The sequence below is a fragment of the Vicia villosa genome, unplaced genomic scaffold (assembly GCF_029867415.1).
Source record: "Vicia villosa cultivar HV-30 ecotype Madison, WI unplaced genomic scaffold, Vvil1.0 ctg.000029F_1_1_1, whole genome shotgun sequence".
Taxonomy (NCBI): Eukaryota; Viridiplantae; Streptophyta; class Magnoliopsida; order Fabales; family Fabaceae; genus Vicia; species Vicia villosa.
Window position 1 is genome coordinate 387,206 of NW_026704961.1, and position 25,325 is coordinate 412,530.

The window sequence follows — 25,325 nt, forward strand, 5'->3', positions numbered from 1 at the left end:
GAAGCCAGATGGGTCAATTGCCAAGCATAAATCAAGGTTAGTAGCTATAAGATTTATACAGAAATCTGGTTTAGAATACTTTGAAGTGTGTGCACCTGTAACTAGACATGAAACAATTAGACTAATGATTGTTATAACTGTAAGTAGGAATTGGCCTCTAACACATTTAGATGTAAAGTCAGCTTTTTTGAATGGTCCATTGCAAGAATAAGTTTATGTGTTACAAACTCCTAGATTTGTGATAGAGAACAAATAAGGGATGATGTACAAGCTGCATAAAGCTTTGTATAGACTTAAATAAGCTCTAAGAGCTTGGAATCTGGAGATTGATTCATTTCAAGCATCATGGATTCAAAAAATGTGAAATGGAATATGGTGTGTATGTGCAGCATACCTCTAATAACAATGTGATTATGATGTGTCTTTATGTTGATGATATATTGCTGACAAGGAGTTGTACTTCTGAGATAAACAAGTTCAAACATATGCTGATAAATGTGTTTGATATGACTGAACTTGGAAACATGGTATATTTTCTAGGGATAGAGATTTAACACTCCGAAAAAGAAATCATTGTGCACCAACTAAAGTATGAGCTTGAGTTGCTGAGTAGATTTTATCTGATGAATTGTAAGTCTGGAGTCACACCTGCAGAGATAAACCATAAACTGGATTCTCATGTTGATGGTGAGGATGCAGATGCTACAAATTTCAAATAGTGGATTGGCTCTCTGAGATATCTGTGTAACACCAGGCCGAACATATGTTATGCAGTTAGAATGGTAAGTATGTTTATTAGTAAGCCAAAGTTGTCACATTATCTAGTTGCTGTCAAGATTCTCAGGTATGTAACCGGAACTTTGGGGTATGGAATCATGTCTCCATCTGAAGTGTCAAATGATTCTGAGTTGAAATGCTATTCAAACTGTGACTAGTGTGGAGACAAGATAGACAAAAGAAGCACAACATGATAGATGTTTATGTATCTAGGTGCTCCCATTTCTCGGTGTTCTAAGAAGCAACCCATGGTTGCATTGTCAACCAGTGAAGCAGAATACATACTTGGTGCATTATCTCCTTGTCAGGTTATTTGGTTGATGAATTTGCTACAAGAACTGAAATTCAAGGTAAGCAAACCAGTCAAGCTGATTATTGGCAACATGTCAACAATAAATCTTTCCAAGAACCCAATGCTGAAGCAAGCACATTGACAAAAAATTTCATTTTCTGCGCAATCAAGTTCAGAAGGGAGTACTTGATGTTATTCATTGTAGCACTAAAAAACAACGTGTTGATCAAGACGATCAAGACGAAACACTTCATCAACTTAAGGGATATAATTGGTGTTATTGATTTTAACTTCAATTTAAATTAAGGGATGATGTTGAAATGTAATTCACATTCAAGTAATTTGCATTTAGTTTTAATTTGGTTTTGCATTTAAGTGTCATTTCATTTGAGTGCAAGTATATAAATGCAAAGTGAGTTTTATTTGTAACAGATATCTTAATTAGTTACGAACTTCGTCTTCTTGTGCTTCAATAGAGTCGTTCCATTATTAACTCCAACACAATAATCATAATAACTTTCAAATTCACATGGTTTTACTTCTATGTAAAACAGTGGGTCGAAAAATACTTGCATGGATACGAACCTAAACTCATATTTTTAGGAACAACCAATAAAAAGAGAGAGAATATAAATTTATTTAAATTTTAATTTCGTTCTTAATTGGCATCATGGGGGTGGTTGAGATAAAAGAGGAGAGAGACAATTTTATTTTTAATTTTTAATTAATAAAAAAATGTGATTGGTTGTGTGTAAGTACATGTGTTATGATTGTGTCTATGTAAGTATTTTCCTTGTCCATTCCCATAAAAATTTTCAAATGATATCCAAACACGCACAAAAATATATTCAAACAATTTATAAAAGATTACCTAGGAAAAAATTCATTATAAGTAAGTTTAAAAAAAGTATATTAGTTATTTTTTATTAGTATATTTTTAAAAAATTATTTTATATATAAAAAAAAAAAGGAGTACGAACTTATAAAAAAAAAAAAAAAAGGAGTACGAACTTATAAAAAAGAAAAAAAGAAGTGCGGTTGTTTTCTGAATATAACGAGAGAAAAGTGATAAACGGTGCCCAGGAGGTGTTTTAAATACCAGTGCAGTGAATATTTTTCTTTAAAGAACTTAATGGCGAAATCACTAATGTGTAGAAACAAATAACTATAATCCAAATTCAAATTTTAGCATATCAAATATTATTATGATCTTTAATTATATGAGTAACCAAATTAGACAAATGTCTTTAGTCAACTTATTTCGTCGTTACATTGTTTAAAAAAAGAAAATAATGATACAAGAGCAGGTAAATAAATAAATAAATAAACAAAAAGAAAAACATTTCTACTCAATGTCGCAAACTTGTTATATTATTCAATAATAACAATAATAATAATAAAGAAACATAATGTGCAGGTAGGGAGGTAGTAGTTATTTACATCCTAACCATAACTGGCATAACATCACTGTATTGTCGTATTTCACTGATTAAACTTGTTCTAAACATGATGAATCTATAAAGAATCTTCACATCTCAAACGCACGTTGTTTCTTGGAATGTAATTCAACCTCATCATGATACTCATAAGCCACTCCACCATGGCTAGTTAAATCCAAACCAGCCATTTCTTCCTCAGCTGAAGTCCTAAGCAATTTCATCTTATGAAGAATAAAAAACAGTGTCCCCATAGTAACACTAACCCAAACCACAATAGCCACAATCTGCACACAATGTGCCCCCAACAACCTTCCACCCCCTCCCAAAAACAAACCATAAGGCCTATCCGCCGCACCGCCGTAAACTTCCATAACATACTGTTTCTTAGCAAACAAAGCAGTGAAAATAATCCCCCATGTTCCACAACCGCCGTGAAGCTGAGCGGCTTCAAGAGGATCATCGTAATGAAACCTATCAGCCAACAAATTGCATCCAATCAAAACCCATGCAGCAACAAATCCACAGATAACAGCAGCCCATGGATCAACCACAGAACAACCTGCTGTTATAGCAGCAAAACCACCGAGAAGACCGTTACATACATCAGTAACATTCCAATGACCGGTTTGCATGCGTTTACCAAACAACGTAGTCAATGCTGCAGTGCATCCAGCTAACGTTGTTGTCACTGCTGTTCTTCCTATAGCACTCCACTGACCATATGAATTACCACTTTCTCCATAGGTTTTCAAGATGGTGAGAAAAGAACCAGGGTTAAAACCGTACCAACCAAACCATAGCAAAAACGTTCCCATAACAACTAAAGTACCGCTATGTCCTCTCATGGAAACAACCCTACCTTCATGATCAAATCTACCTATTCTTGGTCCTTCAATGAAAGCACCCCAAAATCCAGCAACAGCACCAACCAAATGAACAACGCCGCAACCAGCGAAATCGATGACACCGGAACCAAACAAGAGATTCTCAGATCTAACAGGACTACCCCAACCATCACTAGACCAAAACCAATGAGCAACAATTGGATAAACCAAACCGGTTAGAAAAGATGAATAGATCAAATAAGAAACAAACTGTGTTCTTTCCGCTATAGAACCACTCGTGATTCCCGCTGCAGCGATTGCGAAAGCCCATTGATACAGAAAGAACCCGTAATCAAAAGACTGAGAAGGAAAATCGCTTAAACCAAAGAAATGTTTACCGATGAAACCGTTTGACGGTGTACCGTAAGCTAGGGCAAAACCGAAAATATAGAAAAAGATACCACCGGTAGCGGCATCTAGAACGTTTGTTAACATAATGTTCATGGTGTTTTTGGCACGAACGGAACCAGCGCAGAGCATAGCGAAACCGAGTTGCATGGCGAAAACTAGGTAAGCGGAGAAGAGAAGGTAGGTGTTGTCGATGGCGTAGGAGGTGTCTATGAATTTGTTTGCAACGGCGTTAAAGTTGTTGCAGATGTACTCTGCGGCGGCGGTGGAGTTTGAGTTGGTTCCGAGGAGAGCGTGGAGGTCGGAGGCGGAGCAAGTGAATGAAGCCATGGTGGTTGGTGGAGCAGAAAATGAGTTGTGTGTGTTGGTATATATATAATGTAACGGTGGTTTCAACAACGGAATCTCACGTTGATTCCGGTGATGTGTTACTGGAACCAGCTTGCATTTTCCAATTTTAGGTATTTATGAAAATAAATAACTTTATTCCGGTAAATTTTCTTTGACTTTTTCATCAAAAACATAAGTATGTAGAGAAAAAAGATACGGTAGTGATTCGATCCTTTCAGAAAAGGAAAGATTCAGTGATTCAGTCCTTTCAAAAAAAGGAAAGATTCGGTCCGGCTTTAACTCAATTCATAATCATTCATTAATGTGGATTTTTTTTACTTAATTCAAAGTTTTTATTTTAAATTGAAAGTAGCCCAAAGTGTAACTTTCATCATCAAACTTATAGTTAACTACCACTAGTGCATCTAAATTTTGAAATGAAATTTTATTAGAATTTAAATTAAAAGGAAGATGGAATTTTATTAGAATTTAAATTATTAGTGACAAATTTTCTTATAAGTATTTTTATAAAAGATAAGATCAAATGACACAAAGGTGTCAAAGTTTAATTTGATACAAAATCTCAATTGTTAAAAGAATTGATGAAACAGTTGTACTAAATAAAATAAAATAATAAAAATAGTTTGATTTTATAATAAATTATAGTTATTATCTTAATCAAATGACACCAGTGTATGATTTTATAATAAATTATAGTTATTTTAAATTTTATATTGAATATCTTACAAAAATAAAGTTTAGTAATTGGTGAAGATATTTGTCTTTTGTATAAATTATATGCTTCAATAATTTCTTTAGTATTATTTTATTTTATTTAATACTCATTGTATTAAAAATAGTTGACAAATATTGAATACTGAAAAACTATAATTGAATACTGAAGCTATAATATAATTACACAGAACATGATAAAGAAAAATATAAATCAATTTGACTTACGACAAAAAATCTAACGGGTCTTTGCTAAAATCGTAAAGATTACAATTGGATTAAGTAATTTTCCCATAAAAGGATCACCTCCAAACCAACAATTAACTATTCCACACCATATTGTTAATGATCCATCCCTCGTTCCAGAAACAAATTTCATTTCTTGTTAACCAAATAACCTAAGAAGTGACAAGCCAAAAAAAACTCCTAATTTGCGCTCTTTAAGTTTTTTCACACGGCAAATCGAGTACCAACATATAAAATTCGGAAGGCATCTTCCTCATCCACAACCGAAAAATTCACCCAAAAAACTATGTCCCTACAAACTTTCTTAATCACATATTTGTATTCTTAATCACGTAGTAGTTTTAGTCCCTATTGTAGGGTTTAGAACTGGACCACGTATGGAAGTAAAAAACTCTATGTATTTAGTATTTGTCTAAATATCAGATTCTCCCCCTCACCCGTAGGGTTGGGGTGTATCTCTAGGTTTCAATGAGGTGAATCACACGTTAGTCAACGGGAAAAAAAATAAACATTACTCAGCTGAAGGAAATCAAACATTAGTTGGGGAAAACATATATTGCATTGAATGCGATCGATGATGTTTTTCCTCGGGAAGTCAAATTTGGCCTCACTCCTTACGCGTGTCTCTGACGTGGATAAGTTTTTCCTTTTCTTATAACTTTTGAGGTATCTAATGGGTGGCCGTAGGACTTCTCATTCCTATAAAAATACTTTTGCTTTCCTCCTTCAATCTTTTCACATTCTCTCCTTCTACACTTATGTTCATTTAGTCAATAGTTCTTATAGGCGCATAATGCATTCATATCACAAGTTCTTGATCGTAGTTACATGTATGATTCCACTCTTCATTTGCTCAATATATCCTTAACATTAATTATTAGATTTTGGGACATTTAAGGAGTGCCATGCAACGTCGTGAATTAGGCCTATAGAGATGTGAGAGCCCTCATAGTTTTTATAGTGATTCTCTTATTCTTCATGTTCTTACCAAGAATCGATGCCTAAAACAGAAGTTAAACGTTTCAATGTCTAAGACTCTGTGTCCCTGTATTCTAACAAGGAGAGGACCGTTGTTTTTTGGCGGCATATCAAACTTTTCAACATTGAACATGAGGATAATGTGATTTTGGAGCCACGTTCTTAGGGCAGGGAGGGCCAATATGGCCGTCCTAGATGGCTCTCCCACCCTTTATTTCTACATGCTTCTCCCCTCCATTCATGATTTAAGAGTATTGATACCTTTCATACCTTTTGAAGTTATTAGGTTGTGCCCAACCTCTGGAGTATCGCCAGGTATACTTATTTTGCCTGCATTTTTGCACATGACGGTTCATGGTTTTAGGCTTGCACCCTCTATTATGCCAGCCACTGCTACACCATTTTTTAAGGCTTTTTGTTGGCGCTTGCTTTTACATAATATTTGAAAGTTTTAGACTGTAAATGAGTGAAGTGTCCGACCAACACCCCTCATTTCCCCATGTATTGGACGAGTGACTTGAAGGTAATCACTAGACTTGACTTTAATGACCTTACCCCAGTATGAGCAAGAGATGGTTCAAGTATTGAATGATTTTGAGTTCATGAGCTCTCGTACCTTGATCAATCTAAATCGAGGATATGATAACGAGGTAGATGAATAATTGGTGTGGAGATAAGGAAGACTGAAGAAGCACAATTGATTATTTCTTTCAAGTACTTGGTGCCCCAATCTCATGGTGCTCAAGAAAGCAACTTGTGGTGGCATTGTCATCATGTGAGGCTGAATATATAGCAGGATTCTATGTTGCGTGTCAAGCAATTTGGATCAGATCTGTATTGGAAGAGATGGAGGTTGAAATAAAGAAACCTCGGGCGTTGTAGATCGATAATAAGCTAGCCATTAATCTTGCAAAGAATCCAAATTTGCATGGAAGAAGTAAGCACATTGAGGCTAGGTTTCATTTCTTACGAGAGAAGGTAAATCCATGTGAACTTGAAGTTAGGTGTTGCTTAAGCGAATCACAATTTGCCGACATTTTCACTAAAGGATTGAAAATCGACAAATTCTTAGATTTGAGAAATAAATTAGGAATAGTTCAAATCAACTATGATTAGCATATGTTCGACAACTTGAATTATAAGAGATGGTATGTTGTGATATAACTCAAGTTGTGTAGCTCAAGCCCGATTTAGTTAGGATTTAAGGTTTGTTACTTAGTCTACACGTTATATATATATATATATATATATATATATATATATATATATATATATATATATATATATATATATATATATATATATATATATATATATATATATATATATATATATATATATATATATATATATATATATATATATATATATATATATATTGTAAATCAGTTTGATTATTCAAGTTAATAACAAAAGTCTTTATTATTCATTCTCTCTCTTTCTCTCCTCACTAAAAATGTCTCGCACACTAACAGTTTGCATATCGAAGAAGTAATGATATGCCATCATGGCCCTCAGAAAACTATCAAATGTGGCAGTAACAAATATGACATGGCATTAACAAATATGACATGTACAACAGCACCAGAAACATATCCAAAAGGAGCGTCTTCATAACCACGGGAAGACGATTATTCAACACGTGAAGTTTCTCCAATTACCCGCGAGAATTTACTTTTCTCCCTACGCACTAATGTTCGTCAAACATTTTTTAATAATCAAACAAAACAAGCTATATCATAATCACAATTAAGAAAAAAATTAAAAGATTAACAAACAGAATAGCAAACATAATCAAAAACCAAAAAGTACGATGTATTAAACCACTTTACCTATTTAAGTCAATACGATGAATAAAATCACTTTATTTTTCAAATGTCATTTTACATTCCAATATATGCCCAGTGGGACATATCTCCGAGCACCCAGAACTATTTTTGCACAACATATTTCCATTTTGTCCTCTTAGAGATCATCAACTCTCCGTGTGTTAACTATCTCTTTGAACTCACCTTCTCAGTTCTCAGAGTCCTATCACTTATCTAAAAACAAAACCTAGATATATAACTAAAATTTCATAATATCTAAAAACATTCTTAATCACATGACATTTCTCCGAGTCATGAAAGTCAAGAAAATTACAATTGCTTCTCTACTTACAAAAAATTGACGAACTATAACTATTATAAAAAATAAAAATAAAAAACAACTTTAATAATAAGCCTTTCAAAAAAAATAATAAAGAAAAATCTGAAACAATTATGATTTTCTAATGAATGGTTATAATCCCTCATCTTTTTCTCAAATTACAAGAGTGAAATCAAAAAGACAAAAATCACTGATAGTTAGCCTGGCTAACTTAGCCACTAGTGCTGAAGATTCTAAAGCAACATCTACACTAATTGGAATCAAGAAGCCAGTGCTTGATCTCATCCAATGACAGGTGACTATTTCCAGAAGATGGAGTGTTAGACTCCTTAGCATTAGATACTAAGTTTTCAACATTAGATATGTTTTCATTAGTATTTGAGTCTTTAGCTAGCAAACCTTCATTTTCAATCCCACCATCATCAGGTTTCTGTTGGAAAACATTTTGCACTGCACCTCCACTATTGATGATATTTTCATTTTCACTTCCAATTTGATGCTCATTTAAATGCTTATTTTTGTTCAGCTGAGCTATATAACTCAACCAAATATCACAATATCTATCAACTTTCTGGCTATTATCTGATTGGTTACATGGTTGGGTTTCATTTGCTGGACTATGGTTTGGTTGTGTCGGCAATGAATCAATTGCTTGGGCATGATTTGTATCACCATGTTGTGGATTGACTCGATTGATGAAGCCAGATGCACCGAGAGGGGTAACACGGTTCGTTGCCGCGGTGTTCCCAATACCAATTCTATGTCCGGAATTCTTTTGGATAACGTGACTTTGTACACCTAGAGACATTCTTGAAGCGGCATGAGAAGGATGTTTATTTGTCACCAACGTAGTTCCAGATTCTTGATATCTACCGTTGTTTGTGCCATTTGGGATTGTAAAGCTGGGACCTGTGGAGCGTCCAAGGACATTATTTGACCTGGACTGATTCTGTAAACTAGAAGTTAGTGAGGAAATTGCATTCGTTGTAATTAGCCGAGATGCCTGATTATGAGGTACGAGATTCTCTGAGAGTGGATGTGTTTTGTTTGACCTCGAGCCTTGATTCTGTAATCTAGAACTTAGTGAGGACAATGCATTGCTCGCATTCATTGTAATAGGCCGAGAGGCCTGATTTTGAGGTGACTGATTTACTGAGAGAGAATGCATTTCGGTTGACCTCAAGGCTTGATTCTGTAATTTAGACCTTTGTGAAGAGCATGCATTCATGGTAATCGGACGAGAGGCCTGATTTTGAGGAGTGAGGTTTACTGGGCGTGGATAAGTGGCTTGATTTTGAGTAGTGAGATTTACTGGGCGCAGATAAGTGGCCTGATTTTGAGTAGTGAGATATACTGCACGCGGATAAGTGGCCTGATTTTGAGTTATGAGATGTACTGGACGCGGATAAGTGGCTTGATTTTGAGTTGTGAGATGTACTGAGCGCGGATAAGTGGCCTGATTTTGAGTTGTGAGATGTACTGGGCGGGGATGAGAGACCTGATTTTGAGTAGTGAGATGTACTGGACGCGAATAAGTGGCCTGATTTTGAGTTGTGAGATGTACTGGACGGGGATGAGTGGCCTGATTTTGAGTTGTGAGATGTACTGGATGGGGATGAGAGACCTGATTTTGAGTAGTGAGATGTACTGGACGCGGATAAGTGGCCTGATTTAGAGTTGTGAGATGTACTGGACGCGGATAAGTGGCCTGATTTTGAGTTGTGAGATGTACTGGGCGGGGATGAGAGACCTGATTTAGAGTGGTGAGATTTACTGGGCGCGAATGCAATGCCTTTGACCTTGACTTCAGCTTCGCTAACATGGAATTTGAAGACAGATGCTCGATATTAGAGGGCAAAATATTATGTTGAGAATTCACAACATTACCTATAGCACCATTGTTGGTTGAAACTGGCAATGGAGCCGTCTTAACCAGCTTGGAATCTTTTCTCAGAGTTTTCCACGTCGCAGATTTATCCGTTGCATGACAATGATCTGTAGTTAAAAGGCCATTGCCCCATTTCAGACATGGTGCCGGAGAGTCACATACATAACAGTGGCACTGTGTGTCATCAAAATTACAATTCAAAGTAAGTAAATCATAAATGTATCACATGATATAACAAATAAAGTAAACATTAACAAGGTAATGCATTCATGCTGAATTCTCATATAGTCTTAACAATTGATGATCTTTTTACCTGGGCACAGTATCTCTCATGAGGAGTGGAATCATAAGGAAAAGTAGCACAAAGATGCCGCGGATGAGGATAATCTCTGCATGCAATCTGCGATTAAAGAAACAAAATGAACCTCGACAACTATATGCTACTGATACATATTCCATCATAAGCAAAACAGAAACTATCAAAACATCATCACTCTACATATATGGTATTAAATTTAAAGAATCCATTCTTCCAAAAGCTCAACATTTGAATAGCAACACTTAAACATGATATAATTTCTATAATCACAAGGACTATCAAATCAAATTATAATCATACAATACAACATAAAATTTTTAAAGGCAGTCTTTACGCTATTTTATATGATACCGTTTTGTCGCGGCGTTTTTAAACCCTAAGAGAATGGAGTAGGAGGAAATAAATACCTGACCCTTTTCCCCAACTACAAGCAACTCATCAGACCCATTAGGAGAATCATTCACATGCATAACTTCCTTTTCAGGGTCACCATCAAGAATCACACAGTCATCATCATCTTCATCATCTACATTAATAGTTTTTTTCACTTCATCGGACGAAACAACCTCGTATAATTCCTCGTCCGACATATCCAAGAACTGTTTCACCCAATCAGAACCGATACTAACTTCACTTTCGTCGTGCAAACAACGTTGTCGTCGTTGCTTCTGTCCCGCTTCTTTTTCTTCTAAAGTCGTGCTTTCCATAGAGATACGAAAAACTTTAAATTCAGAGGAACCTTAAAACGATGATGTTTTTGTTATTTTGGAGTAAGGGTTGGGTGGGGGTGGGAGTGGGAGTGAACAAATTCGGATTCTATTACTAATACAAATCGTGTGATATATAAATGGAATTGAATGCGAGAAAATTTTAAAAAAATAAAAATAAAAATAGAAGGTAACGGCTTTGAATGATAAACGTTACTGAGAGGAATGGGGGAGTGGGGAAGTTTTGAAGACTCCTTCCTTCCACACTTTATTAGTGAGCAACAAATTTTCCTTTTTTGACAAAAAATTAGGAACAAATTTTTAAGTAACAGAAAAACTAATATAAATCATTCGAGAGTGATTTTATTAGGATGTTTGTGGACCGATTTAGCTTGATTTTGAAAGAATTTGATATTTAAATCTGTGTTAGATTGATATAGTACATTAAAAGGTATTTAAATTTTATAGCTCGAAATTTCCTATTAACACATCAAGGTACACACTTGACATTTTTCATTCAACTACACCTTCCAATATACTCTCTAACGATTTATAAGGGGAAAACAACACATATTTCGTGATATATATTATAGCAAAAAAAAATATTTATTTTATTTTATTAAGTATTTTATTCTTTAAAAAATCATCTTCTTAAAGATAAATTAAATATAAATTATATTTAATTTGCTTTTTATCTCATCTTTTCCATAAATAAACAACAATTGAAATTGTTTTAACATTTTCACTTAAAATATATTTAAAAAATCAAAAATATAAACTTTTTGATAAATGTAAAATATTGACTATATATATATATATATATATATATATATATATATATATATATATATATATATATATATATATATATATATATATATATATATAATGTGTAATATTGACTTTTACATATTAATTGTTACAAAATAAGTATTTTTTTATTTTCAACCAGTAAAATATTTATGTTTTATAATAGGCTAGGTTATGATAGGTTACGCTTTAAATGGTTGGAGTTTGGCGTACAATAAACTAAAAAGGTTTGAGTCTGAATTATGAATTTATGATTTATCATAGGCCATCCTATTTACATTATTTTAATAGTCTAAGTTGGTCTATTCAATTAAATAGATTTTTAAAAAAATTTAAGTCTGATTTTTTTATTAAATCAGTCTTAGCTTGACCTTATATAAACTACGTTATAGACTCCTTTAGGCTAGTCTGACCTATTATCATCTCTATTACACGTGGATACTTTTATGGCATGCGCATTTGTTTTCAAAATATAATAAAAAATAAAATAATAAAAAAATTATCGTTGTTAAAAGAAATAATAAAACAGTGCCTAATTTTTTTCCTTATATAAAAATATATGAATCAATAATATTTTTTTCGTATATAAATATATTGTTTTTTTATTATCGACAAAAATATTTGAATCAATAGTAAATTTGTTCAATTATTTATCAACATTTTGATTAATAACTTTATTTTTCCGTTTCTTATAATTTCACGCATTTGTTTTCAAAATATATTAAAAATGAATTGATGAAAAGACAACATTATTTTACCAAAAAAATATATTAATTTTGAAAGAGGCAATAAATCGGTGCCTATAATTTTTTAAGTATATAAAAATATTTAAATTAACAATATATTTTTCATATATAAATATTATATTTATTTTGACATTATTATAAATATAATTAATAATAAATATAATTGAATCAATAGTAAACTTGCTTAAGTTATTATTCATTTTTTATCAATAACTTCATTTTCTTTATTTTTTATAAATTCGTGCATTTATTTTCAAAATGTAATAAAAATGAATTAATAGAAATAAAAAAATATTTAACTAAAATTTTTATTATTTTTAAAAAAGATAATTAATTGAAGTCTATAATTTTTTCCAAGTATAAAATATTTGAATCGACAATAATATTTTTCTATACAATTTTTTTTTATTATTTTTAAAAATAATTGAATCAATAGTAAACTTGTATTATTAACTTTTTATAAATAACTTGATTTTCTCCGTTTCATATAATTTTTATATTAAGAAAAAATAAAATATATTAAAAATTTAAATAATATAATTGGTCTAATTAACTATTAAAACTTTAAGCAAACATCAAATTTTGAAATTTAATTTGAAATTTCAAATATTGATAGTGAATCATTTATACAGAAAAATGTGAATAAAATAATTGTTTTTAATTTGGTATTTTAAAAAAATAATAAATTCCAATTTGTTAAAATTTTGTTTTCTATGTTTTTTTTATAGAGTGGTCTCCCGTACCGCGGTACCGACTAATCCATCCGAGAGCATTACTGCCCCACGTAGCCTCCGAAAATTAGTCCTAGGACCCTTTGAACTCAGGACCTCAAGGGGAGCATACCCTTGAGACCCAAGCACCCTCCCTCTAAGGCAACCCTCTCGAATTTTCTATAGTTAATCAACATCATCAAAAATATTTAAAAGAATTTAAAATCTAAAATTGACAAATAAAAACTATATATTAAATAATTAAAATATTTGAATCAACATTGTATTTTTTCTATATATAAATATTATTATTTTTTATATTATTTATTGAAATATTAATCAATAATAATCTTGTTTTCGTTTGTAAATATTTGAATTAATCATAATTTTAATATTTTAATTAATAGTTATAAATAAATAGTAATTAAATAAATACATATTTGTAATTAACTTTTGAAATTATATTTTGATAGTGATATCCCATTTTTGAGAGTTGAGATGATGCATTTATGGTCCTTGGTGATGTAATAAAAAAATAAAATAAAATAATGTTATTGAAAATGATGTGTTATGTGACTTTCGATGCTTTCGCCTCACCAGCATGATCAGCTTTGGAAGCAGCAACAACTTTAAGGCTACGAGTCGTTCGAGCCGCCTTGAGCTTCTTAGATTTTTTGGGGGCGCCGGGAGAAGAATGACGGCTAGGAGCATCAACATGAGCCTCGTCGAGCCTAATACCCCTTTATTGTTTCCTTGGGGCTTAGCGTCGTCATCTACTTATGCCAAAAATTAGTACATGAAAAATATAAGATACATATGAAAGAGATATTTAATAAAATTTATAATGAAGAAAACCTGAAGGGTATGAGTGAAATCTTCTTCTGTGGTATTTTGGTGAGAACCTGAGCTCCACTAGTCACGTCTCTAAAACATTTCTTGTGCTTGGCGGGTGGAGGAAGGTTAGCGAAGTAAGCATAAAATCCAAAGAAAAAAGTTACCTAAATAAAATATAAATCTTGTCGCCTTCCACACCTTCATTTATCAAAGTTAGAATTCTGACATGTTCTATGTCAACAAGAAGATGCCCTTTGAAGTTATATAAGGTATGCTTAGTTAGGACCACTCGACGAGCCGGTTTTAAACTTTCCTTTTTAAGCACATTCAAAAAGGACCCACAAGGCCACCAATGTAGAAACTAGGGGCGAAACGCCAACAATATTTTCGAACTTGGTATAGGTGGAAATCTTGGTGGGTATAGGTGAAAATCTTGGTGGGTATAGTTTGAAGGCAAACTCATACATGTCTTTGTCTGTGAGGTAAGGCAAAAGCTTCAGATCAAGGAATTTCTTCATAAAGTTTTCTTTCAAAATAATAGCAGAGTCGCAAATGGTTTTATATAAGCACTCTGAATTGTATACAACTTCTAAGTACTTTGAAGACTTGGATTTCTTTGATGTGTTGAGCTCTACCTTTCTTGAATTTTTGTTTCATGAAAAGGAAAGCATCTGTTAGTATTTGGGACAATCTTATAGTTGAGTCGAAAGCTTCAGAATAATATTAAATCCACCAGTTTGAAATTCTTGAGTGCAAAAAAAAAGATGATTGGAAGGATAAGTGCAAGGATCGACATTAAACTTGGGGTTTGTAGGGTTGGATTGCTTCACATCTCTTATAAACAATTTTTTGCATAGTAAAAATTGGTATTTCAATTCCAATTTAAAATTGTGGGCATACGTAGTCATAGCATGAGTTCTGATGTCCGAGGCATGTGGAAGTAAGTCACCAACCTCGAAGCCACATAACATATGTGTCAAGCATACACGATAAATCATAGAAGATTATTACAAGTCTAATAGTATATACAGGCAATCTCGATGTCTGAATTAAGGGTCACAATGTTCACATACAACATCCAAAATTTAAAGTATTACATTCAGATATCTTGTATATCATCTTTTCATTTCTTATGTATTTTATTGAAACAATTTCTTTTATTTTACCCACCTTTTTATAATATTTTTCTTTATTTTCACTTTAGATTTAATCCGACTCCTTGGTAATTATGTCATAGAATTTACTAGTTGTTCTTATTTCTTAACAATTTAAAAAAAAAAAAAGTTTTTTTAATTGTAAGAGTATGTGCATTTTTTTAAAATTTCTTAAACTCACTCAAAAGAACTAGAACCGCCCTATTCTACTCTCATATCTTTGTTTTTGTCGAAACTTCTAAATTTTCACGCATTTATTTTCCTTTGTTCCTTTTTCCACTTCTATTTTTAGCAACTCTTTTCCTTCTTCTCCCCCTTCTCTCTCGCTCTCTTCTGTCATCAACAATGCCAAACCCATAACAACCACCAAATACAAACCAGGTACATTCACCTTCTTCCTCCTCTTTTTCTCATCCAATGTCCTTTTTTTCATTTCCATTTTTTCCCACCTTTTGAATTTCCATGCATTTATCTCTTGTTTCCGTTACAAGTAACATTCGCCGCTACACATTCTCACAATTTCTATTTTTCCTTTTTTTATTTCCTCTTTTCAGAATCTCATTGGTGCCTTTTATGATTCCGGAGAAAAAGTTTCAATTTTTGGAATCCATCTGAAGAATCTGAAGAAACGCAATAAGTTACGTATGAAAAAAGAGGACCTTTGATGATAATTTCCATCTGGGGTCTTCTCATTCAATAACCATCAATAGAATTCACGGAAATGATCAAAAGGGTTGAATGTAATGGTTTCGGATTTTGGTTCAGCAATGATCAAAAGGGGTGTATTTATTTGATTCTTGTGTTGATTGCATGAGCAATGAGCATGAGATAGGTGTAGAAAACATGGATGCAAAAGAAGAAGGAGAACCTAATGAGGATAGACCCACATCTCCAATGTGGGTTCTACAACAGATATCTGAAGGAGCCTTTAGAGTTGCTGGGGAAGCATTGCAAAATATGTATTCTGGTGGCGGATCAAACGTGCCTCAAGTAGGGCCTAGTGTTGCACATAGGAGAAGCCAGAGTGAACTTGTGACTAAAGATTTTCAACGTAGTAATAGTTTTCAGAAGTTAAAAGCTCATGTGCATAAGGCATGGTGGGGAGGAAAATCGAGGGAAGAAGGTTTACTAGCGAGTTTCAATCCCGAGGTCATGGCGAACCAGAAACGTCAGTGGTATCAGCTTCATCCCAAATCTATGGTATTCAATTTTTAGAATCAATTATATGTACTATATTTGTTTTGAAAATCTTCCTTGCCTGATTGAACTGCAAATAGTAATGGATTTTTAGTTTATATTCGATTTTTAGTTTATATTTGATATTGTAGAACTGTATTGTGCAAACTGTTCTTATATAGAATATTCATATAGTTAACTGTGTCATACAGGTAGATGAGTAATGTGTGTATTGTCCAATGCTAAGATTATTTAGGAAGTCCTTCTTGTAGACTAAGTAGTTCAAGCATTTTTGCATTAGCTTTTAGGAGGTGACTTTGTGTCCCCTAAACATGTTTATCAGAAATGTGAACTTATCAGTCTGTTGAAGTAAGTCATTGTGAATATTACTGTAGGATTGTATGAATTATAAGGAGCCAACCTCGCTCTTTGAACATTTTGTGGTTGTGGGACTGCATCCAGATGCTAATTTGGAAGTCGTGGAGCACGCATTTGCAAGAAGGAAGAAATGGGAAAGAGAGACGGAAAACGATGAAAGTCTAGATTACAGAATACCGCAGCAACAAAGGCCGCCAGAACCAACTTTGGAACCTCAGGTTTGTTAGATATCAGTCTCTTTAATAGACACATATTTGAGAGAAAGGGAAATTTAGTTATAAAAGGAAGAAAGCACAACTAAAAGAGGATAAGATATCCTACAAAGCAGAAGTAATAAAAGGAAACCAAGAATAAAAGAGATTAACTACTTGTCAGGTTTCTCTGCATAGTAGATATGCAAAAATTTAATTAAAATTTGTCTTTGATTATCTGTTGATAAATTTTGAAGGTTGATTTCTAGAACCCTGTAAAAGCTATTCAGGGATATAGGCATTATGCATATCTGTTTTCTGGTTCTTTTAGGAATTTCAATGATCAATTTCACCACATTTAGCAAATATATTTGGAATATTGCATTCATAGTTTGATGGCTAAAAGATTATTTAAGTCTTGAGTCCGCTGCTCTCAAGCAAAGAATCTTTGCTTACAAATAAGTTGATGGGGGTAACAATTGGTGGTTATCGCATGACAACTTATGTCGTGGGCGCTAAAAATTTATTAAAGTATTTATGTTTGGCTAAGCATAAAGTAATTTGCTTAGATAATATCATAAAGAGCCTATTAGAATATGTCAAAAACAACTTATAGGCATATGTTATTATCTATTTTTCAGGCTCTTTTATATGATGAGCTAAACTCAAATAAGCTTTTCCAGATGTCCCATTAGTGTATTGTTATGGATTAATAGGCTCCTTATAGCTGATACATTTTTTGTCAACTTGCAGATATTGTTCAAATATCCTTCTACGAAGAGGATGACAGTGCGTTTGAAAGATTTAGCCTCCTTTTGCTTTCCTGGAGGTGTTAGGGTGTGTTTCACACTGTTTATATATTTTATCAGATCTGTCCTTTATTTTCTAAATGCTACCTTAAAATCTGTTTACTAGCTTTCCTCTTTAGCTTTTGGAGATTGAAAATCGATCCTCTCTCTGCTTGTTAGTCTTGCCCCTTTTCTGAAATTACGAGAAAATCATTTGTTTCCCTTAGTTTGCCATAAACAAATTGCTTGGATCATGTTGAAAAATGAAATTAGAAATTTCTATTTTGTTTTTTATTGTTATATTGCAACACATAAACATAATTTATACTACTCCAGATCTAGAATAGAAGTCTATGCAATCTAGAGAAACCTTTCCCATGAGACTAATACTACTGTGCTGTTACCTTTCACTTTTATGATGTCTATTAAAACTAAGTTTGATATATTTTTTGGGTAGAATTTGGCCTTTTATTTAGTAAAATGAAAATAACACTTCTCGTAAACCGTATATCTATTTATGTTATGAAAGCTACTGCTATTTTCACCACAAATTGTTACATTGTTAAAATACTGACATTGATTTACAGGCAGGGTTGTTGGAGAGGACTCCATCTCTAAGTGAGCTAAACGAGCTAGTCTATGGACAGGTAAGAAGATAAGTATCCTTTTGAAAGACATAACTTTTTCTCTTGATGAGCTAGTTAAAGAAATTAATCATCTTTGATTTGTCAAATACAATGTTTTAAATGGTAAATTGTTCATACTATACGCGTGTAATTTAATACCATGTCCTATTAAGGCGTGGATATGAAGAGAAATTTTCAAAAGCTTTATATTTCTTGATATTTCATTTTTGTTTAAAAGTAGCATGAGTCAGTCCAATTCTTATCTTCTAATTAACATTACATTGAGCGCTCATTAGCTCAGCACCTTTGAGGCCAGAGATAAAAATTTCTTTTTGCTTACTCTCCACAGCAGCATTTGGGAAGAGATGATCTATCGTTTATCTTTACACTCAAGGTAACTTTTGTATTGGCATCTTCTGTCAACTCTAAGTATTTAGCTTCATATTGTTAGCAAAGAAACACACACAGTTCAAAATAGTAATGTTACAACTCAAACTGCTGCCTGCTGGTGAGAACTGAAGAACCAAGAATAAACTTTTCATTTGCGACACCCTTCCTTATGGACAAGCTCATTGAGATTGAAACAAGGATGAGACACAAACATAAAGTAGAGCATTGAACACATATTGTTGTGGATTACATTTTCAGTTTTTCCTTATTTATTTCCTGTAATGAGTAGCAGTATGAAATAAATATTGGCAATTGAAACATAATATTTGATCAGGCAGCAGACAGTACAACACTTTATGGAGTTTGCTTACATGTGCCTGAAATTGTTCAGAGGCCCCCTGGTATTTTAGGCACATCTTCTCCTTCTTCTTTTCCCTCTGGGTTATGCAGCCGTTTTCTGGTTTCCGCACCTCGCTGTTACTGTCTTCTGACTAAAATTCCTTTCTTTGAGTTACACTTTGAGATGTTAAACAGGTTATTTCCTTTCATTGACTCGACGTCATGCTTATTGCACTATGGTTTTTCCTAGTTCCAATAGTGTTTGTTATTTCTTACTTGGATGCAGTCTTATTGCACAGGAGCGTCTGAACCGGATTACTCAGTTTGTAAATGAGATTACTCTCTCTGGTTGCATTCCATCGACGCCCAAACTAGATGACCAATTGAGTTCATCTACTAACTCCCCAGAGAGGCAGTCGTTTAGTGACTGGATGGCTTGTGCAATACCTCTTGAGGGTGCAGCAGTCATTACCGCTGCTGCTGCTGGACTCATATCTGATGATGAAATCCCACAATTATCACCCAAAATATGGGATTCTCGCTGTCAATCCCCTGTTAGTGTGACTGCTAGTGATGCCTCAGATTTTTGTCAGTATAAGGATATAGATAAAGATGGCAAGAAGAATCTGCAAGATCATGATACATGTGCTTTTGAGGGACAAGAAGTTCATGATTCTGTGGAAAGAATGCATGGAAATTGTGAAGGTGGCCAAGTTTCTTCCAGTGTTGGAACACCTGTATCTCCTCAGGGTCGCACCTTGGAGCGTCTTGGAAGTTCTGAGTCACTTTTCAGGTGGTAGATTTATGATTTATACTATTCTAGGTTCTTACTTTTGATACACTGTCATCATAATCACAATCTTTTTCTTTTGATTTATGCTATATATATATATATATATATATATATATATATATATATATATATATATATATATATATATATATATATATATATATATATATATATATATATATATATATATATATATACTCCTCTTGGGTACATAATTTTTTCAGATATGATAAATAGTTCATTCATCTATCTTCTTTGCTACGGGTTTTTTGTCTGACATTTGATGTTCAATATCATGTTGTCTTCATTGGCAGTCCAGTTAGAAGCATTGTGTCCGAAGATGATGATCCTCCTTTTTCAAACAATGAAATCGATAACGGAGATGAGTTGTTGATGGAATGGGCTATGGTTAGTGAAAATAGTTTTCCATTTTTGTTTTGCACTAATTAGATTTAGGTGATGCTGGATTAGCATTTAACATGTTTTCTTTGGTGTGAATGGCTTTGATAGGAGCATAAGAATGATTTACTACAGATAGTGTGCAGATATCATGCTCAAGCTATTCCACCTCGAGGAAGTGAATTTGTCTTCCACCCTCTTGAACATTTACAAGCTATTCAATATATACGACATTCAGTTGCTTCTCTTGGCTTCAAAGAAAATTGTTTAGATTGTTCTGAACCAACTGAGGTAATTCTTAAGTAATTTAGGATTTAGGGTTAGGGTTTATCCACAAATTTGTGCATTCTTAACAGCACTACTTTTGTAAAAGGTCATTGCAAAGTTGGCAGCTGCTGAGGAAGCCCTTTCATTATCAGTATGGACAACTTCAACTACTTGTCGAGTTCTATCCCTTGATAGTGTAAGCACATATTCCAATTGAAGTTCAGCCATGTGTGATTCATTCACTTTGCTGTAACAACTGTAATGGTACTTTCTTGATTGATTAAATTTTTTTAATACATGTTACTTGCAGTTGCTGGCATTAGTTACGGGAGTGTTATTGGAAAAACAGGTTGTAATAGTGTGCCCAAATTTGGTAAGTTTTTGAAACAATGATACTAATCAATGGTCGTTATTTGTTGATATGGATTAATTTGGATTGCTTTAGAGAGCTTTTCATTTTGGCAATTTTTGACACAATGCAGGGTGTTCTATCTGCAGTAGTGCTTTCTCTTATACCCATGATTCGTCCATTTCAGTGGCAGAGTTTACTGCTTCCGGTGAGTCATGGATTCAAAAAGCTCTGGTTGCAGATTTGCCTTGGGGATTTCCCACATAAGTCTCACAATATGTTTGGCCATGCTTTTCAGGTTTTGCCAGCTAAAATGATTGATTTTCTTGACGCCCCAGTTCCATATATTGTGAGTTTCCTTTTATTTGCTGTTCTGTAAAATATGCTGTTTCATGTTATATTTTTAGTATTTATCACTGCTGTGTGAAATTCATGTCCACATGGAAATTACTTCATAATAGTGTTACTAGCATATATCTTTTTTTTCCAGTAACTGTCTTTGTTGCTTTTATCGATGCAAGTTATAATAAGAAGCATGGGTACATAGTACTGAAGTAGTAGTGGTATGATATGACAAAGATACATGGATATGAGAATTTATGAAAGAATTTAAAATCAAGATACAACACAATATTTATGTATACACACACAAAATGTAAGACATTCACATCACTAATTGCTCATGGATACAGAAACATATCACTAGTCAGTATATGATGATCACAGTTTACGAAGACAACTGATACTTGTGATTATAACTAGTATGTGTAGTTATATGTCTTTTCTCCACTCGTATCAAAGGTATTATTCCTACAATGAATGTTTCACATAAAAACATACAACTTCAAGTCTTTAGTTGGTGAATTGAAGATGTTTCGTATCTAGATGCCAGTAATCTTTAGTTGGTAAGACATTCCAAAGATGTATCAGGGAAGTATGGGGACATACTTTTTAAATATTAAAGAAATTGTTGGATACTTTTTGGGTATGTATTGGGAAGTATCGGACGTGTATTAATATCTTCACATCAATACTTTTCCATTTTATGAAGTATCTGGGCTTCATAATGATAATGTTTTTGCATTGTATTGTATTGAGGATCAGTGTGTTCATGCTAGTAATATTACTTCTTTTTTAAAATGTGAGGATGATACCGTGCTCTTTTATGCCGCTTTATTTGAATGTTGTAGTTATGCCTTCTCTTTCTCCATATTTTTGTAAAAAATTGAAAGAAAAAATAAAATGAAATATAGGAGAGAGATACAGAGAGAAAAACACGGCAGGATCAGTAAAATGCTGTCTGTATAGTAAATTCTGTTAAATGTTCCTACATGGAGTATAATTTCAAAGAGAAAAAACTTTGTTTATTCTCTGTTTATGGAAAAATTTATTGGCTGACAACACGTGTTTTTAGTATTTAAGAATATACTCACCGTTTATTCAATTTTTCAATGTTTTTTCAGGTTGGCATACAACATAAACCAGATGATTTGTATATTAAAACAAGTAATCTTGTTGAAGTAGACGTACTGGAAAATCAGGTTTGTAATGACATTTTAAAGATAACATGGTCCACGAGAAAAATGGAAAGTCTTTTGCAAGCCTGCAACATTTACTTGTTTTTCTTCTTGCGCAGGTTAAAATGTGTCATTTGCCTAGACTTCCACGGCAAAGGGATCTTGTTTCTCAGTTGACTCCAATTCATGCCAGACTTTCAAGTGAAAGTGCAATTGCTAAAAAGCATCCTATACATAGGTGCAACGAAATCCAGGTTTTTTTAGTTTCTATACTGGAATTCTCCTCTCTCTCAAATTCGGAAAAATAGTAATTATTTTATCTATATATGATTCATGCACATAAAAACCAGCAGTTTTTCAGCTTCTAGCCTCTAGTGTTTCTTCCACTAGTGGCATCTCCTAATTTGTATTTGTTGCAGGCCGAAATTGCAACTCAGTTTTTGAATGTCGTGTGGCACTATTTGGAGTCACTTTGTTCGAATTTGAAATCGCATACGATAACTAGTGTACAATCGAATCATGACAGGGTAACATAACTAAGTTATTGTTATGATTTCTATTTCTATATATTTTCAAGTAAATAAGAATACGTAGTTTGGCCCCATTTTCCTAGCTCATCCTTGATTTCTTTTTCTCAGGTTTCTTTACTTCTTAAAGACACCTTCATTGACTCCTTTCCCCTGAGGGACCAGCCATTCATTAAGGTAACAACAACTCACAGGAAAATTTCACTCTACATAAGCATTGAAATTGTTGTTTGTAGGTAGTTGCGCATGTGGCAATCTAAGTTCATGAATCCTTGGCTTTGCAGCTTTTTGTAGATACACAGCTATTCACTGTTTTATCAGACTCTTATCTATCGAGCTTTGAGAGCGGCAAATCATAGTCTTCTTCCATCTGTCTGACGCGTTAACAAAAGGGTGTTTATCTGTTAGACATGACTGACTGCTGATACTGAGGAAGATGTGCTCATAATTTCATCGGTTAATCGAGTCCTCCTCGATTGCATGGATTGGAATGGCCAACGGTGACGGAGTACAATGGTTCAAAAAAATTGTATCATGTTGATAGGAAAGTTGACTGAATATAGGTTCTTGGGTTTAGGTGCTCATTGTTCACTAATTGACTTGTTGTGAGTATATACATTTCATTTGTTTTTGAATTATGATAACAATGCCGGATGGTCTTTTTCTTCCATAGGATAGAATTATGGTTTCTCTTATAATTTGACTGATTAATATTAGAAGGCAAAACCATCAGCATGCGTTCACGATGAAAACTTAAACTCCATATAACAAACAATTATTCGATATGTATCGATATTATTGAGAATCATGATTGAATTGCTTAGAATTATTTCAATGAAAAAATATTAATTACAATAAATACATCATTCACTTTATATAGTGATAGTGATTATGTCCAAGTCAATAAATGTTAACTAACAAGTAGCAAAACTAACTGATAACTACATATAACTAAATATAACAAGTCTAACATATATACTATAAGAGAAAAGATGCATTGCCTATTAGTACAAGTATATCTCATAAACGTGCAATGCAAAATAGTGAACAAAACCATCAAAATTACATGATGTTCTATATGACCATAATTTATCCGAAACACCTCTATCAGAACTAGCCTAGGAGCGAAGTACGATGTTACCACTTTTTAGAACCTTAAATTCATTTTTATCACTGATATCACTGAGATCCATTCATCACCTTCTAATATCACTGATGCTAATAATGACTTTATCACCAAAGTTCATTTTTATGAAGAAATTCAACATTTATGTTCAATATGGATGTCCCATCTTCTCCAGACAGGATTGGTTTGAAGGATGCTTTTTTTCAAATTTATTGAGATATAGTTGGTAATGATGCGGTAGTCTAAGTTACCTAGTTTTACATATCCTCCAATCTCAATTATAGCCATGTTATCCTCATTCCTAAATTCACTAGTGCATTCAGCATATGCCATTGAGAATTACATCCCCTGGCCCTAGCGAACTTTCAGTTTAAAGTGATAGCTAACATTCTAGCGACTAAACTTGCTATTCTTTCCCCTAAAATAAAATTTGAGCATCATAGAGGCTTTATAAAAGATAGACACATATTTGAGTGTGTCTGCATCACCTAAACTTTATATTCTCCTCATTGGCAAAGTCGTGGAATTTTTTAATTGCACTAGAGGAGTGAGACAAGATGATCCCTTATTTCCCTTTCTCTTTTATATCATTGAGGAGGTTCTTAGTAGACAAAATTCTTTACTTGTTGATCAAGTTAAGCCGCCGAGTATCACCTCAAGTCACACAATTATTTCTAATCACTTTCTTTTGCTTATGGCCTTACGTTTATGGGTAGAGAATAACTCATATTGTTGAGATAATTATTTGTTGAGGGAAACTAGAAATTAGAGTTTTAGATAAACTAAAACCTCGTACTTTATATGTGACTTGTAACAATGAAATTCACAAGACATAAATAAAGGGAACTATAGTTACTCTATAGTTGCAGACATAGGTAATTTAGCCGAACTGCATGAACAAAACTTTTGTGTGTTTCTCTCTACTCTGATTTGTATTCGCGTTACTATTCTAACACTAACTCTCAAGGTTTTAGTATTGGTTTTGTCCCTTTAATCAATCTTGACATGCATATCTTCAAAGAGAAACCTATGACCTTTCATATTCAAACTCTATTTGATAGAATAAACCACCGAGCCCACCTCTTGGAAAGGTTAACTTCACTCTATGATGGGTAGG

General features: G+C 33.3%; 3 protein-coding genes across 6 annotated transcripts; 1 reads left to right on the forward strand and 2 right to left on the reverse strand.

The window, feature by feature from the left end:
* Nucleotides 1–2,423: 2,423 nt before the first annotated feature.
* LOC131622294 (ammonium transporter 1 member 4-like) lies at nt 2,424–4,070 on the reverse strand. Its single transcript, XM_058893317.1, has one exon. The coding sequence runs from the start codon at nt 4,068–4,070 to the stop codon at nt 2,598–2,600; it is 1,473 nt and encodes a 490-aa protein (XP_058749300.1). The 3' UTR covers nt 2,424–2,597.
* A 4,260-nt stretch (nt 4,071–8,330) lies between these two features.
* Nucleotides 8,331–11,303, reverse strand: LOC131622296 (uncharacterized). The gene is made up of 3 exons (XM_058893319.1): nt 10,789–11,303; nt 10,376–10,462; nt 8,331–10,236 (listed from the first exon to the last, which is right to left on the reverse strand). Exons 1-3 carry the CDS (start codon nt 11,086–11,088, stop codon nt 8,425–8,427), a joined length of 2,199 nt encoding a protein of 732 aa, XP_058749302.1. The 5' UTR covers nt 11,089–11,303; the 3' UTR covers nt 8,331–8,424.
* A 4,297-nt stretch (nt 11,304–15,600) lies between these two features.
* On the forward strand, nt 15,601–23,750 carry LOC131622297 (uncharacterized). Of its 4 annotated transcripts, none has more exons than XM_058893320.1 (19): nt 15,601–15,723; nt 15,897–16,542; nt 16,914–17,114; nt 17,841–17,924; nt 18,463–18,522; nt 18,851–18,895; nt 19,226–19,425; nt 19,517–20,023; nt 20,338–20,431; nt 20,534–20,713; nt 20,796–20,885; nt 21,000–21,062; nt 21,172–21,246; nt 21,337–21,387; nt 22,502–22,579; nt 22,675–22,809; nt 22,975–23,082; nt 23,194–23,259; nt 23,367–23,750. In XM_058893320.1, the coding sequence occupies exons 2-19, from the start codon at nt 16,153–16,155 to the stop codon at nt 23,439–23,441; spliced, it is 2,502 nt and encodes an 833-aa protein (XP_058749303.1). In that variant the 5' UTR covers nt 15,601–15,723; nt 15,897–16,152; the 3' UTR covers nt 23,442–23,750. The 4 variants fall into 4 exon arrangements, with proteins under 4 accessions (XP_058749303.1, XP_058749305.1, XP_058749306.1 ...); XM_058893322.1 differs by having other exon boundaries at nt 18,854–18,895; XM_058893323.1 differs by having other exon boundaries at nt 15,897–16,517.
* Nucleotides 23,751–25,325: the final 1,575 nt, after the last annotated feature.